The following is a 16,432-nucleotide window of genomic DNA, read 5'->3' on the forward strand; positions in this document are numbered from 1 at the left end:
GAGAGAGAAAGAGAGATCTCAGTTCAACCCATCTCACAGGATTGTTGTGGTGGAGAAAATAGGAGGAAAAAAGGCTGCATGATATTTTCGCCGCCTTGAGTTATTTGCAAAAATATTCCATCATGAATATGTAACATCAAAGTCCAATCAGCAGTGGCAACCCCTACTGTAATCATTTTCACCAAATTTCACTCAGCCAACGATTCAACCCCGCAAGGCTCAAACGGACCACCTTTGTGAATAATTGCTAGTCTTTTCCACCGGGAGGATGCCGTGTGGTCTTCCAACGCAGCTTGCTTAAACCCCACGGTGGGTCAAATCTCAGCAACTATGCCTTCCCCTACGGCTTCTGAGTTAGTTACAGGAGTCTGGGGGGCGGGGAGAGGAGGAGGGGGGGAAACAAAAAAAACCCCAGCTCCTCTGGGAGCCCGCCCAGTTGGGCCCCTCAACCCAATGCAGGAATTCAATCCGGCGAGATGATGCAGATGGAGCTGGCTCCTCTTTTTTCACTGACCTGTGCAAGCAGTGATCATCAAAGATGAAAGTCTGGTTGGAGTAGCATCCTGGGCTGGGCTGGGCTCCCGACTTGGTGTCCTGGCCAGGGGGATGGCAGACTCTGGGTGGACCATGACTCTCCTCCAAAGACATCATTGCTGTGGTTTGGGCGCCTCCAAGGGTCCTGCCAGTGGATGGACTCTCCTGGACATGTCAAGAGCTGGGCAGTTGGCCCGAGGTCGAGTCTTTCTGCCCACCGTGGGGTTGCGGTGCTCAACGCCAGCTCCCCCGGCCAAGCCTCTTCTGGTTCAGCTGCAGCCTGCCAAAAGCCCCGGGAAATTTTTTGAGCCAGGATTTGGCTGTGCGGCCAACAGATCTCTCTGCCTTTAGACAGACCGGGATGGTGGGGAAGGTGGGAGGCAACATTTTGGGAAACTGGTTGAGGGTGGGGAAGCTTACCTCTCCGCCATTCACCATCGCTGCCAGGCTGAAGGGGAGAAAGGTGGAGGTCTTCCCCCTCCAAGCTGCTCCATCCACGGTCAGGGAGATGATGCTCCAGGGATGCCGGTTCCCACTTTGCAAATATATATATATATATCCCTTTTTTTTCAGTCTCAAGCGAGTGGCTCCTTGCCTTCTGGCGTCATCTAGCGGCTGACCGAAGGAGAGATAAATTTAATTGGCTTTTTTTTTTTTTGCAACCTTCCAGGGTGGAAAAGCCTTAAGACCTGGTTACGTCATCTGGCCTGCAGCTGGAGGGGTTGGGGGGGAAGAAGGTCCCAGGGTTTAGGTCCCAAGATGAACCCATTGTTGTGGATAATATTTACTCTCTCCTGAGCTTGAGGGGGGTTAGTAATTGAGTTAACGATGACTGTTTTGTATGTTTTGAATAACGATTGGTTTTTGTATGTTTTACTTCATTGTTCTACGCTGCCCAGAATCACTTTGTGTGAGATGGCCAGCCATGTAAATTAGATAAGAGTTGGAGATGAAGATGGAGACAGAGAGGGGGAGAGAGAGAGGAGGGAGGGAGAGAGAGAGAGGGAGAGAGAGAGAGAGAGAGAGGGAGGGAGATGGGTTAGGAGAGAGAAAATGTATAGATAACATGGATAGAGATGGATGGATAGACATTCGGATGGAGAGTTGGATAGATAGATAGATAGATAGATAGATAGATAGATAGATAGATAGATAGATAGATAGATAGATAGATAGATAGATAAGATAGATAGATAGATAGATAGATAGATAGATAGATAGATAGATAGATAGATAGATAGATAGATAGATAGATATTCACTCTACTCAGAAAAGCAGCTTTTTTTTAAAAAAAATCACAGCTATATGATTAAGGACAGCCACTTTATTTGTTCTGTTCAACTTGAAAACAATCTCAGTCACTTGGGTGATCTTGAAAAATTCACCGGCTTCGACAATAAATGGGATCCTGCCTGATGCACTGAAGCCTTGGCCAGGATCGTTAACACTCAAGAACAGGCGAATAAATCAAAGCAGCCCAAGCGGCAGAGATGCAATAAAGTTGTTCAAAGTGTCCCCTTTTAAAATAATTATCTCATAGAGAGCGACTTTAAAAACTATCCAGGGAAGAGATACAGGATGCTGCTCGTTTGGGGAGAGACTGCAACACAATCATTACTGCTCGTTCACAAGCTCATATAAGATTATTTTCCTAGCCTTTTGAAAAGCAACATCATAGCTTAGTAACAGAGTAACAGAGTTGGAAGGGGTCTTCTAGTCCAACCCCCTCCTCAAGCAGGAGACCTGCCTAGACCATTCCAAACAAATGGCTGTCCAGTCTCTTCTTAAAAACCTCCAGAGTTGGAGCATCCCCAATTTCTGAAGGCAAGCTGTTCCACTGATCAGTTGCTCTCACTGTCAGGAAATTTCTCCTTAATTCTAGATTGCTTCTCTCTTTGATCAGTTTCCATCCATTGTTTCTTGACTTGCCTTGAGATGCTTTGGAAAATAGCTTGACTCCCTCTTCTTTGGGGCAGCCCCTGAGACATTAGAACACTGCTATGATGTCCCCCCTCGTCCTTCTCTTCATTAAACTAGGTAAAGGTAAAGGTTCCCCCACACGTGCGTGCTAGTCGTTTCCGACTCTAGGGGCCGGTGCTCATCTCCGTTTCAAAGCCGAAGAGTCAGCGCTTGTCCGAGGACGTCTCCGTGTTCATGTGGCCGGCATGACTAGACGCCAAAGGCGCACGGAACGCTGTTACCTTCCCACCGGAGCGGTCCCTATTTTTCTACTTGCATTTTTTTTTACATACTTTCGAACTGCTAGGTTGGCAGAAGCTGGGACAAGTAACAGGCGCTCACTCTGCTACGCGGCACTCGGGATTTGACCTGGCAAACTGCCGACCTTCTGATCGACAAGTTCAGCGTCCTAACTAGACCTACCCAATTCCTGCAACCGTTCTTCATGTTTTAGCCTCCAATCCCCTAATCATCTTTGTTGCTCTTTTCTGCACTCTTTCCAGAGTCTCTACATCTTGTTTATAATATGGTAACCAAAACTGGATGCAGTATTACAAGTGTGGTCTTACCAGGGCATTATAAAGCAGTACCAACACTTCACGTGATCTTGATTCTGTCTCTCTGTTAATGTAGCCTAGGATTGCGTTGACTTTTCTGACGGTTTTCTTTATCCTCCATCACACTGCTGTTTTATATTGGGCTGGCCCTAATGCTACGTAAAAAAACAACTGCCATTGAGTGCATAATCATTTGATTCCAACATTTTTATCCTCATCTTCCGATAGAAAGTCTGCAAAACTTTCACTAAATCTAATTTGGGAAGCTTGTAAAGCTGGTCACCAAATCTCCCGAGTGGAATTTCACAGCTTGAAAACAAGATAATAAATTTACAAATCAATCTAAACAAATTAAACATCGTAAACCCTACAGGGCGAATACTTTGAGCCCTAAAGTGTATTTACTAAATTTTATGTGCCACTCATTTCACTCTGCAGAGCAACTGTGGATGGCTTACAATCAAAATAATAAATATTAAATTACATTAAATACATCGTTCCTAGGTGAAGTGTTACAATAGGATAGTGTACAGTTACGCATATTTATGCTAGTCACTGTTTGGGAGTGGTACATGTAGGTTTTTAATTTTGTTCCACTGACTTTGGTGCATAGATTTCTTTTCCTTTTAATTTGATCCCTTGACCACAAAAATGAAGATTTACTGTTGCTGTGGTTATATATACTTAAAAGCAGTTTCTCCGGCTTCTTGCTTGAACTCTTATTTATTGCATAAAACTATTCACGTTGCTTTCTTGACAGTTGCACGTTAAGTGCTTGGAAAGTCCTTCTTCACCATTTTTTTTTAAAAAATACTACTATTTCCTGGAATTTCTTACAGTTCTGGAATTTCATAACGGAATACCAATGGAAGTCAGACTCCAGCCGCCAAAATCAGCAAGTGGCCAGCAGCAGCTGTGTGGCTGTACATATTTTGCTTGGGATTAAATTCCAGAGAATCTAATGGGTCTGTGATTCGTGGCGCAACTCCGTATCTCTGCCTCCCCATTTCTATACATGTGTGTTTTTCAGTTTGTGTTTCTGGCATGTGCCGACGGTAGAAATCCACTCAGTTGGCTGGCATCTGTCAACACCTCATTCTCCTGGCTTCTAACTTCTTTAGCCTTCTAAGAGGTCCCCGTGGGGAGATCTTCTAACAGGCACTTTCCCAGAGAAAGCAAGCCAAGGGGGAATGGATGGACAATCTTGCAAGCGGAAGGCATGCCTGTAAGAAAGGCCTCCTCAGATCATGATCCTACTTCTGCAAAGTACAGTCTCTAACACTTGGGCTAAGTGCCAATGCCATGCTAGCTTGCCAGCTTTTGAGAGAGAGAGAGAGAGAGAGAGAAAGAGAGAGAGAGAGAGAGAGAGAGGGAGGGAGGGAGGGAGGGAGAGGGAGAGTGATATGCTTCTTGCTTTGTCATTTGATCTGCTTTGGTAAGTAGAGAAGCCAAGGACTTGTCTTGATCACTTGGATCACAACACATGTCCTGCTATGAACATGCACACAAGATGACAGAAAATTTAAATGTCGGGACGCGGTGGCTCAGTGGGTTAGGACGCCGAGTTTGTCGATCAGAAGGTCAGCAGTTTGGCGGGTCGAATCCCGAGTGCCGCGTAACAGAGTGAGTGCCTGTTACTCGTCCCGGCTTCTGCCAACCTAGCAGTTCGAAAGCACGTCAAAATGCAAGTAGAAAAATAGGGACCGCTCCGGTGGGAAGGTAACAGCGTTCTGTGAGCCTTTGGCGTCTAGTCATGCCGGCCACATGACCACGGAGACGTCCTCGGACAAGCGCTGGCTCTTCGGCTTTGAAACGGAGATGAGCACCGGCCCCTGGAGTCGGAAACGACTAGCACGCATGTGCGGGGGAACCTTTATTTTTTTTATTATTGGAAACGAAAACGTTTTCTTCTGCACCAGTAGAAAAGAACTACCTTGGTTGTTTTTCATCCAGTTTATTGTGCAAATCACGCCATTTAGGAAGAAGCATTCCCTGGGATAAAATTCCTTGACGAGTCAAGTCACTGAGCAAAGATTATTAGCATATTAGCAAAGAGTGCAAACTCATGCACGCTTTGCCGTTTGTGATTGTGCAAATCTATTTGACTACTGGGAACCATCCAGTTGTTTTATTTTTAAATCTGGAGCACCCAAGGTTATTAAACTTAGAGGAGGCCAAGCTTTAAAATGTTACTAGCTGACATGAATTTAGAGGAGAATATTTTTTGAAGCAAGACAATTGATGTAATTGCAAACTCCTAGGGCCAAGAAGTATTTTTAGCCAACAAACCAGGATCACAGGCAATGTGGTTAAAACAAAGGAAGAAACATAATGGTAAGAATAGAATTCTTAGCCCTTTTTAGAATAGCAATAGCTCTTGGGCTTATAAACCCTTTACAGCCCTCTCCAAGTGGTTTACAGAGTCAGCATCTTGCCCCCCAACAATCTGGGTCCTCATTTTGCCGACCTCGGAAGGACAGAAGGCTGAGTCAACCTTAAGCTGGTCAGGATCGAACTCCTGGCAGTGGGCAGAGTTAGCCTGCAATGCTGCATTCTAGCCACTGCGCCACCACAGCTCAATCTCTAAATATGGAGGTGTATCTTAACCAAAATATGATGGTGTGTGAAGATATCTGGACTCAACACACCTATTTTGCTTCTGTTAATTCCGAGCTGTAGTTTTTTTCATTTTTGTGTTTTCACAGTTGTGAAATTGTTCACTGTTCAATTGGACTGAGACAGATGGCTATAGAAACTGAATAAATAAAATCAATGAATCTTGTTTCGGGTATGGATCCACAACTCTTTTTTTCCTGCCACTGGTAAGTTCTAGCTAAAGAACTCGCCCTACCTAATGTGAACCTACAACTAGAACTTCTTGCTCATCTTCTGTTTATCTGCTCCAAGGGGACTCAAAGGATTCCACATTTTCGGTGGCCATTTGGATCACGGAGACGCCTCCATCTGGGTGACGGCTTTTCGTGTTGCCAAAACGTCTGCAACAGAAGGAACAAGGGGCAGTGTTAACCTCCAGAAGCTTGTTGGCAAAGCATGTTTCACACAACAATGGCACATATATCGAAGACGGACATCTAAAATTCATGAAGGTGCCGATAGAATATGGGTAGCTCAGGGTTGAACTGTGGGGTCCTTGGTACTTTCCAAGTTTGGTGGGGGTTTCCTTGCAGATGTTTCATGACCCAACTAGGGAACACCATCAGTGCTAGAAGGGAGTGGGGTTTGTGACGTGGAGGAGGAAAAGGAGGACTGTATGATTTTTTTCTAATTGTAAACATTTCATTACCCAACTAGGGAACATCATCAGTGCTAGGAGGAGGAGGAGGGGGATGGGGAGGAGGAAGAGAAGGACTTTGGGGGTCCTTGGTGCTCTCTAAGCTTGGCTGTTTTCTTGCAGATGTTTCATTACCCAACTAGGGAACATCATCAGTGCTAGAAGGAGGAGGACGACGACGACAACGACTTTGGACGTCCTTAGTGCTCTCTGAGCTTTGTTGCTTTCTTGTAGACGTTTCATTACCCAACTAGGGAACATCATCAGTGCTAGGAGGAGGAAAAGGAGGAGGAGGAGGACGATGACTTTGAATGTCCTTAGTGCTCTCTGAGCTTTGTTGTTTTCTTGCAGACGTTTCATTACCCAACTAGGGAACACCATCAGTGCTAGAAGGGAGTGGGGTTTGAGCACCTCTGCAAAGGGACACGAAGACTACCTCCACGCATTGAGATCCAGATCAAAGGCTTCAACTGTGGAAACATGAACAATCCCGTCATAGCCGCCGATGGCAAGGAGATACCCATTGATAGCAGCAAGGTTTACCTGCAGTTCCACAATTTAAAAAAAAAAGAGGATTAAGTGTTTTCTTCTCAAGCCCTTAATCGGGTGCTGTATAGCAGCCGCCCCCAACCTTTAGGGCACCAGGGACCGGTTCCACGGAGAGAGATTTACCCGCGGACCAGAGATTGGGCGGTTTTCACGTGCTGCCTGCATCCCGCAGATGAGGCTTCTCTTGTTTGCCCGGATCAGTTTCTGGCAGAAACTTTGAGCCCAACTGTAGCCGTAAGGTGAGGACTACCTGTATTTTCCTACCTGGCTCTCCTTACCTTACTCCTTTTTGACCTCATGGGCCTAACAGGCGTCCATCGGTTGGCGAAGGGGTCAAACCGCTCACCGCTGCAGAGTTCGGTCAGTTCATCCTGCCCACCGACGGCATAGATGTTGCCTTGCAAGGCAACGCAACCCAGGTTTTCACGACAGCTGCGGAGCGGAGGGCAGGCGGTCCACCGGTCTTCTCTGGGATCATAGCGCTCGACTGAAATAGGCAAGGGTGGAGGAGCCTGGGCTTTTGATCTCTGTGCTGTCAATTGTCACTTTAGCACAGGGGGAAGGGAGGAGAACTAACTGTTTCCAAAGCTGAAAGGGACAGTTTGTGCCCTAAAATGTCATCGTTCTGTGTAAAAAAAAGAAGCTGAAGGGGTTAGCCTGCTTTTTGAACAGGAAGTGGGTGGTATAAACTCCTATTAACAGAATAACAAAGTTGGAAGGGACCTTGGAGGTCTTCTAGTCCAACCCCACTGCTTAAGCAGGAGAGCCTATGGCATATGCCATTCCAGACAAGTGGCTGTCCAATCTCTTCTTAGAATCTTCCAGTGTTGGAGCATTCACCACCTCTGGAGGCAGGTCGTTCCACTGGTTAATTGCTCTAACTGTCAGGAAATTTCTCCTTAGTTCTGGGTTGCTTCTCTCCTTGACTAGTTTCCATCCATTGCTTCTTGTCCTGCTTTCAGATGCTTTGGAGAATAGCTGGACACACCCCCTCTTCTTTGGGGCAGCCCCTGAGATATTAGAACACTGCTATTATGTCACCCCTGGTCCTTCTTTTCATTAAACTAGACATGCCCAATTCCTGCAACCGTTCGTCATATGTTTCAGCCTCCAATCCCCTAATCATCTTTGTTGCGCTTCTCTGCCCTCTTTCCAGAGTCTCAACATCTTTTTTATATCATGGCGGCCAAAACTGGATGCAGGATTCCAAGCGCGGTTTTACCTAGGCATTATAAAGAGCATAGGGACGTGGTGGCTCAGTGGGTTAGGACGCTGAGCTTGTCAATCAGAAGGTCGGCAGTTTGGCGGGTCGAATCCCGAGTGCCGCGTAACAGAGTGAGCGCCTGTTACTCGTCCCAGCTTCTGCCAACCTAGCAGTTCGAAAGCACGTAAAAATGCAAGTAGAAAAATAGGGACTGCTCCGGTGGGAAAGGAACAGCGTTCCGTGTGCCTTTGGCGTCTAGTCATGCTGGCCACATGACCACGGAGACGTCCTCGGACAAGCGCTGGCTCTTCGGCTTTGAAACGGAGATGAGCATCGGCCCCTAGAGTTGGAAATGACTAGCACGCCTGTGCGGGGGAACTTTTACCTTTACCTTTACCTTTACCTTTTATAAAGTGGCATTAAGGCTAAAGTGGTATGGAAGGTTGGAGATGAAATTCAGAGGGACAAGGATTGTGGTTTTGTTCTACGATTTCCATATTTGGGCTTGAAATCAAGAACAGAACTGCTAAAACCAGATTGATTGTTGTCTGTTATATATTGAGGTGTTTCTCTTGGCTATGTCTCGGGTCTCTGTGATCAATAATTTCACATTTTGAATTGATACCCTTTCATATGTCAAACCACCCTGGAGTTTTAGACAACTAAATGAAGAGGCAAGGAAAGTTACTTTTGAAACACAGGCTTCTTGTCCATATGGTCATTTTCCAGAATTTTTTTTTCCAGATTTATCTTTTCGCTATTGCATTTATCTATTTTGACGTGATACGGCATTTGTTAATACAAGCGTGGGCATCTTTTTGTTAACTAATTGCCTGCTCTCAATTCTTTCGTTAATTAGTTTAATATAATAATTACCCAGCCATGCACGCCACTGTAAACCAAGTGTGATTAGAGTTTTGGAAAGCCTTTTTTCCATCCTTCATCACACCCAGCCTACAGAAACCCATCAGTCAGAAGCCTAGATTTCAATTAACATCACAGATACATATAATCATTTTCTATTTTTAATGTTTGTGTGACGGGAGCAGAGAGAGGGAGAGAGGCAAAGATACAGGAGCCCATAAAACACTTCCACAACGGTGTAGCAAATTGCTTCCCGACGCACCAATTATTTTCACTCTTCTCCTTCTTGCCATTCATGCCAAAAGAATAATAATAATAAGAAGAAAAAAAATCAGGGACATTATTTCCTGTCATTTTAGACAGAATATGCACTGTAGGACATCTTAGTCAAGGCTAGGTTGGCTTCAGCTCAGAGAATGGAAAGCTTTGAAACAGAATTCAAGTAGCTAGGGGGAAAATTCCTGACGGTGAGAACAATTAATCAGTGAAACGGAAGTCGCCTCCGAAAGCCGGGGATGCTTCACCACTGGAGATTTTTGAACAGAAATGGTTCGAAATGGTACAGGGTCTCCTGCTCAAGGAGGAGGTTGGAGTAGAGGACCCCCCCCCAAGGTCCCTTCCAACTCTGTTATTCTGCTTGAACGGGCTTGGAATAGAACGAGAACGAATTTAGCCCACAACCGGGATATACCTGAGCATAAAGGAGAATAGCCGTCGGAACCCCCGACGGCATATAAATATCCATCCAGCGTGGCCAAGCCTAGGCCCTTTCGGCGACTCTTCATAGGTGTCAACCTCTGCCATCTGTCCAGCCCGGGGTCGTATCTGCAATGGCGAGAAAGTAGATGATTCTGTGTGTGTGTAGAGTGTGTTTCTCCCAGCCGGTGCTCCTCAAGTCCGAGGCAGCCAGTCAAGACCAAGAAACCAGACCTTCGCTCTTTCCGCCGTGATCTGAAAACCTATTTATTTGAACAGGCCGGCCTGGTTTAAGGGTTTGGGGTATTTTTAATTATTTATTGTTAGGGCTTTATTTTATTTTATTTTATTTTAACTTTTGTATGTAATGCCTTTATTGCCCTGTACACCGCCCTGAGTCCTTCGGGAGAAGGGCGGTATAGAAATTCAATTAATGAATAAATAAATAAATAATAAACCCAGACTTATACAGATTTCAGTATACAGTATATTCGTGCTGAATATAGAATTGCCAAGGCTCCTCTTCCTTTTCTCTTTCTCCTCCTCCTCCTCCTCCTCCTCCTCCTCCTCCTCCTCCTCCTCCTCCTCCTCCATCCTTTATCCTTTTCCTCCTCATCTTCCTTCTCCTCCTCCTTCATATCCTCTTCCTCCTCTTCCTCCTGCTTTTCTCTCTCTCTCTCTCTCTCCTCCCTCCCTCCCTCTCTCCTATACGCTTCCTAAGATGATTGTCTCCATCCACATCTCCCTCTAGATGTTACATCAATCTATTTTGATTTAAATTTGGGGGAGATCCTTGAGGGGGGAAAAAAACGCTATTAGCTACAAATATTAACTAGTCTATCACGCCGGCGTGGCCTCAAATCGGCATCCCAAGTGGGCTTACCTTTCCAACGTGTTGAGACAAACCAGCCCATCGAAGCCACCGGCGCAATATAGGTACCCGCCGAGTTCAGCCATAGCTACTTCTTGCTTGGGTTCACTAAGAGGTGCAACATCTCTCTTCCACTCATTGATTTGGGGCAAATACCTACCGGGAAAGAAGAAAGATGGAGGAGAGGTTCTGGGCATGCAAGAGGGGGAGGGCAAGTGTTTCCCCCCCACAAAGGAAAAGGAGGAAACACTGAGCCAAAGCAAGGACTTGTACAACAAGATGGAAGTTTTTAAGAAGAGACTGGACAGCCACTTGTCTGAAATGGTATAGGGTTTCCTGCCTGAGCAGGGGGCTGGACTAGATGACCTCCAAGGTCCCTTCCAACTGTATCATTATCGTTATCATTATCATCATTATCATTATTATCATCATTATCATCATCATCATTACTATTTTGTTGTTGTTATTGTTGTTGTTGTTGTTAAGATTGCAGGGCAAACATAAACCGTGCTAATTTGAAAATTTCTGGCTTAACATCAGAGGGAACCAGGTTAATCTTTCAACAAGGTGCTCCGATTTCTCCAAGCGGCCTCCGCAGCAAATAGGGGCTTAAAATTAACTCGACACGTCTTTGACCCAAGATCATATTCAGCTGGCAGACGAGCGCGGTCAGCCCTCAGCCACAGCCTTTACGGAATAAGCCCGACAGATCAGCCATGGAGCCCTCGAAGTAATCCATCAGATCTGGCAGGAATGACGAGGTGCTAAACAGAGGTCAGGGCGAGAAGGAATTCTTGTTGGGTTGTCAGTTAGGACACACTTGTGAGCTGCGGGCCCTTGGCTAAGAGGCAGATGGACAGAGGAAGGGCGGAAAGGATAAAGGAACTCTTATTAGCAGCCCCAAGGATCCACTGGAGAAGGTAACAGTCAAGGAAGGAAGGACCACAGATTTCAATCAGGAATCTACCTTCCCAAATTCTTGACTAATGAACCCAGCAAGGCGACATCCCGGTCTGCCAAATTTTAGGAACTCAGCCCTCAAGGATGCCAGTGGCATTCATTCCTTTCCCCCCTCTCCGCCCTCAACCTCAATCGGCAGAGATAGCTCTGCCTAACAGATGGGGGGAAAAAATATTTAAACTTCAGGCGTGAGTTCATTCCAAAGGCATTTTCCCTCCTAAGCTTCTAGTTTGTCTGGCTTAATGGCAGCAGGTGCTTAAGAAAAAAAAAACACGAAAGGAAAAAAAAAACACCCACCCACTGCTGGCCACTGATGACTGGAAGGTCGCTTCCTTAAGCCAGGATAGAGAGCTGTCAGTGCCCAGCTTTGAAAATGGAGAATGGACCCTCCACAAAGTGAGAGAAACTTGTGCTTTGCACCTGTTTGGAAAGGGAATAGTAGCTCCGGAGTATTAGAAGTGCTTACGTCATTGGCTAACTGACTGGGGCTTGCAAATAAATAAGGTAAGGTAAAGGTTCCCCCGGTAGTCGTTTTCCGACTCTAGGGGCCGGTGCTCATCTCCATTTCAAAGCCGAAGAGCCAGCGCTTGTCCAAGGACGTCTCCGTGGTCACGTGGCCGGCATGACTAGGTGCCAAAGGCGCATGGAACGCTGTTCCCTTCCTACCGGAGTGGTCCCTATTTTTCTACTTGCGTTTTTACGTGCTTTCGAACTGCTAGGCTGGCAGAAGCTGGGACGAGTAACAGGCGCTCAACTCTGCTACACGGCACTCGGGATTCGACCTGCCAAACTGCCGACCTTCTGATCGACAAGCTCAGCGTCCTAACCCACTGAGCCACTGCGTCCCTCTTGCAAATAAATAAGCATCATAAAAATACCAAGAGCGTCTTAGTCATCTCCCGAGGAAAAAGGAAACGGCACAAAACATTTCTCGACAAGCTGGGATAATGGCAAGGGATTCAAACAGCGCTGCCTCTGCAGACGCCCTGAAACGTGTGGGCACGACTTGGAGTCGAGAGCAGGGAGTCGAAATTCAGACAATTTCAGAGTGAGAACGGAACTGGGAGTTAAAATTCAGTCAATTTCTGATTGAGAAGGGAACAGGGATTGGAAATTCAGTCAATTTCGGACTGAATAAATCCCCCTCCCCCAACTTTCCTTGGGTCATGTTAGGAAACAATAGACTGTGCTGGAGGTTTGCAAATAGGACGCTTCCTGGGGAACAAACGGACTCTCTTTTTTTCTTCAATTTTCGTTACTTTTTTTTCTAAGGCTCAGAGCAGGGAGTTGAAATTCAGTCAATTTCAGACTGAGAAGGCGGGCGGGGAAAGCAACTTAGGGAAAAAAAAGTAACTAAAATTGAAGGAAAAAAGAGAGTCTTTTAAAGGGGAGTTAAAGCACATTATGAATTTGGTTAATTGTATATTATGCATAATTTTTATTTAGAATATGATTATTATAACTATAATCCTGTATTTAGCTCTGGGAAGTGGGGGGGGGAAGTAGGCGGGTTTGGGGTGGGGGGGATTTGGGGATATATTGTAAAATCTTGTTTTTGTAAAACTCTTTAATAAAAAAAGAGAGTCTTGCCTTAGACACGCTTGCCATTTGTTCTCCAGGAAGCTGTTCTTTTTGCAAACCCCCCCACCCAGCAGTCTATTGTTCCCTAACATGACCCAAGGAAAGTTGCAGGGGGGGGATTTATTTTTTTAATTAGATGCCGCCAACTCAAACGACTCCCCAAAAATAAAGAGCAACATAACCCCCCCCCCCAAAAAAATTAGAAAACAGACTGGACCAAAGATCGAGAATGGCTAGAAAAAAGTGGACAAAATCCAGCCATCAACCCTGCCTTGGTGGCCTTCCCTCAAGGGCCCCCCACTTACCTTTCAACACTACTGACGCAAATAAGTCCATCGTGGCCACCAGCTGCATAAATGGATCCATTAAGGGAAGCCACCCCAATGCCGCTCCGCTGCCTGGGGACCGAGCCCAGAATTTGCCACTCGTGATCCAGAGGATTGTAACGCTCCACCCCACTGGCGGTGCCTCCAACTATGAATCAAAGCAGTACATTCAGCTTTGCCTTTGAAGAATACGTCCAGCAGATATTCGATTGGCTGGTCTGTGGAGAGATTGCGATCCTTGCAACTGTGCCGCATTATTATGTTGATTATTATTGTTGTTATTATTTCCCGTTCTCAGCTGAGTTTTTCCCATCAATATTCTGTTGTTTTGTATAAGCTCTTTTTTTAATTATTAATCCGCAAGCTGTTTGACTGAAGTATGGAAAATAAACGCTTTAAAGATTTAGTCTTTTGTTAAAAAAACAAAAACTTGTTCTGAGTAGTCTTCTCCACCCACCGCTCACGAAAAGAGAGCGTTGTTGGTTCCTACTGTAGAGAAATGCAGAAAAAGGGACTTACTTGCATAAAGAATCTCCAAGGGACGTCCATTGTTGGTTCTCCAACTAACCATCTTCCTGTTTGGTTCGATCTGCTCCCTGCGGCAACCCAAGATTTGATCATCATTAACATTATATATATATGAGGACCCAGATTGTTGGGGGCAATTAAGCTGACTTTGTAATAATGCTGCTTGGGGTGTGTGTGAAAGCCCTAATAAGCAGGCATATACATAGAATGAAGGCTACTGCTAAGTTTGTAAGCCGCCCTGAGTCTTCGGAGAAGGGCGGGGTATAAATGGAATTAAAATAAAAAAAATAAAATATATAAAAATATGATTATTGTCTTTCTCTATGAAACCTTCCAAAGGAAAGCTCCTGCAAAGGGAATTTGACGCCAGCATCAAAAAAAGAAGCAAGGAAATTGTAGAAGCATCTGCGGATGCTTGATTCCACTCCCCATCCCTAGACTCAGAGTAAACAACAAGCAGAGAACTATTTTAAAGAGATCTAAAAGGAGTTTTGATCATCCCCTAAGGAATGGGTGAACATGGGTCCCGTACTAATTTTAGTCCTTTTTTGGAAGGTCCGACTGATCAAATCTGACTTGAAGGGAAAGTACTCTAAGAAAGATACTCTTAAGATTTTTGGGATTGCTAAGGTCCAACGAACAAGATATGAGCAGCTTTTATTTTGCCACTCAGCCTCACCATATACAAAAAAAAAAACATTTTTCTCTTGGCAGATGGCGGTACCTGGCTAGTTTTGTTGGGTATGGAAACAAAGCAGGATTAGACCCAGTTAGATGGGAGCCTCCCGCAGAAGCCAGGGCTGTAGGTGAAACCAAACCGAGGAAGTCCAGTTGCCTTTTGAAAACCACCTTTGGGAGAAGATCAGGGCCGTTTTTTTCCAGCGTGCAAAGTGAGTTAAGCTTACCCTCTTTCTTCGCATACACCCATCCTCTTGTCTTGGGGATGCTCCGGAGAGGCTGTCCTTGAATCAGGATGCAAAGTCCCAGGCTTTATATGCAAACTCCGAAGCCAAAAATAGGAACAGCAGGCATCTCTTTCGTGAGTCACACGCTGGGGGGAATTCTCTTGAAGCCATTGTTCTTCTCCCAAAAGACCAGAGTTTGTGTAACCAGACACCGATATCCAGCCGAAGGGATCTTCTTCCAGCTTAGAACTGGGAGGCTGGGCTCACGAGGCCCTCTTGAGATCATCTAGGTGCTTGAGTTCACCGGTCTTTGGCCCCAGTGCCATTCATGACATCAATGGGGCAGTTAGGCTCAGGACTGACTGATTGATTGATTGATTGACTCCATCACCACACTGCTTCTGTTCCAATGGATGTCAAAAAGAGGATGGCGGGGGGCGGGGGAGGTAATGACAGGGCTGTGGTTGACTTTCTGGACTCCCTGAAGACATCTGTGGAAGGAAAAATGGACTGCAAAGAAAGGAGAAAAGAGGAGAAGATTAAATATAGGCTTGAGTTAAGTAAAAGGTGGGTTAGACTTGGTTGCAGTGAGTGGCCAGTTTAAGGGGTGTCCGGAAACGTAGTTTTCTTGAGCCTGCTTAGTTGACAATGACAACAGCCAGAGAGCGACAAGGTTGTCGCTGAACTATTTGCAGCTTCTCCCAGGAGCAAACCTATGTGCGACGGATGATGTTGAATCAAGTTCTTTTTGATCCCCAATGACCAGGTCATTTTTCCCCCCCTTCAAGACAGTCTATCCTGTTGACTTACGTTGATTCTTAATGATTACCTAGACCAGACATGTCAAACACAAGGCCCGGGGGCCAGATCCGGACCGCGAAGTGGTTTCATGCGGCCCGCAAAGCCATCCTGGAAACAGGGAGGGAACGGCCCCCGCTGCCTTGGCCCTGGCCCAGAGACCCTCCTCCTGCCAGAGACCCTCAGATCTGTCCCACTCCTGCCCAGGCCCCCATAGGCACCCTTGATGCAAACGATGTAGAGCTGGCCACGCCCACCCAGTAGGCCATACACACTCTAGCCACGCCCACCCAGTAGGCCACGCCCACCCTGGCCACATCCACCCAGCCCCCTGAGGGCAACCGCCATGCTGATGCGGCCCTCAGTGAAATTGAGTTTGACACCCCTGACCTAGACGGAATTTCTCCATGATCATCTCTCCTTAACCTGGTCCTTCAGCCACTGCAAGCTGGACTCTTTGAGCTCATCCCTTTTCCTGCTGGCCACCCTCTTCTTCTTTTTTCCCTTCCCCCTTTCCACCCTGAGGCTTTAAAGAGGCAGCCCTCCCGTGACAACGGATCATTTTAGTGACCGTTCAAAGTCACAATGGCGCTGAAAAAGGTGACTTGGTTAGGACCGTGTTTTTTTTCCCCCCACACTTAACAACCGTTGCAGCATCCCCCAGGGTCACCTGTTCAAAATCCCCAGACTCATCTCACGTTCCTTGTCACAGTTAACGCAACAAAGAAACCCAAGAGGAAAGTTGATTGGACAGAATAAAAGTCACACACACACACACACACACAGAGCCCTTCCACAGGAAATCAGA

General features: G+C 46.0%; 1 protein-coding gene across 1 annotated transcript; it reads right to left on the minus strand.

Moving 5' to 3' along the window:
* Positions 1-4,871: 4,871 nt before the first annotated feature.
* LOC310647839 (uncharacterized protein) lies at positions 4,872-15,070 on the minus strand. The gene is made up of 8 exons (XM_083375396.1): positions 14,827-15,070; positions 13,913-13,989; positions 13,373-13,541; positions 10,539-10,682; positions 9,651-9,784; positions 7,170-7,378; positions 6,779-6,885; positions 4,872-6,046 (listed from the first exon to the last, which is right to left on the minus strand). Exons 1-8 carry the CDS (start codon positions 14,847-14,849, stop codon positions 5,944-5,946), a joined length of 966 nt encoding a protein of 321 aa, XP_083231522.1. The 5' UTR covers positions 14,850-15,070; the 3' UTR covers positions 4,872-5,943.
* Between the last annotated feature and the right edge of the window lie 1,362 nt (positions 15,071-16,432).

Source organism: Vipera ursinii (assembly GCF_947247035.1).
Source record: "Vipera ursinii genome assembly, chromosome: 16".
NCBI classification, from domain to species: Eukaryota; Metazoa; Chordata; class Lepidosauria; order Squamata; family Viperidae; genus Vipera; species Vipera ursinii.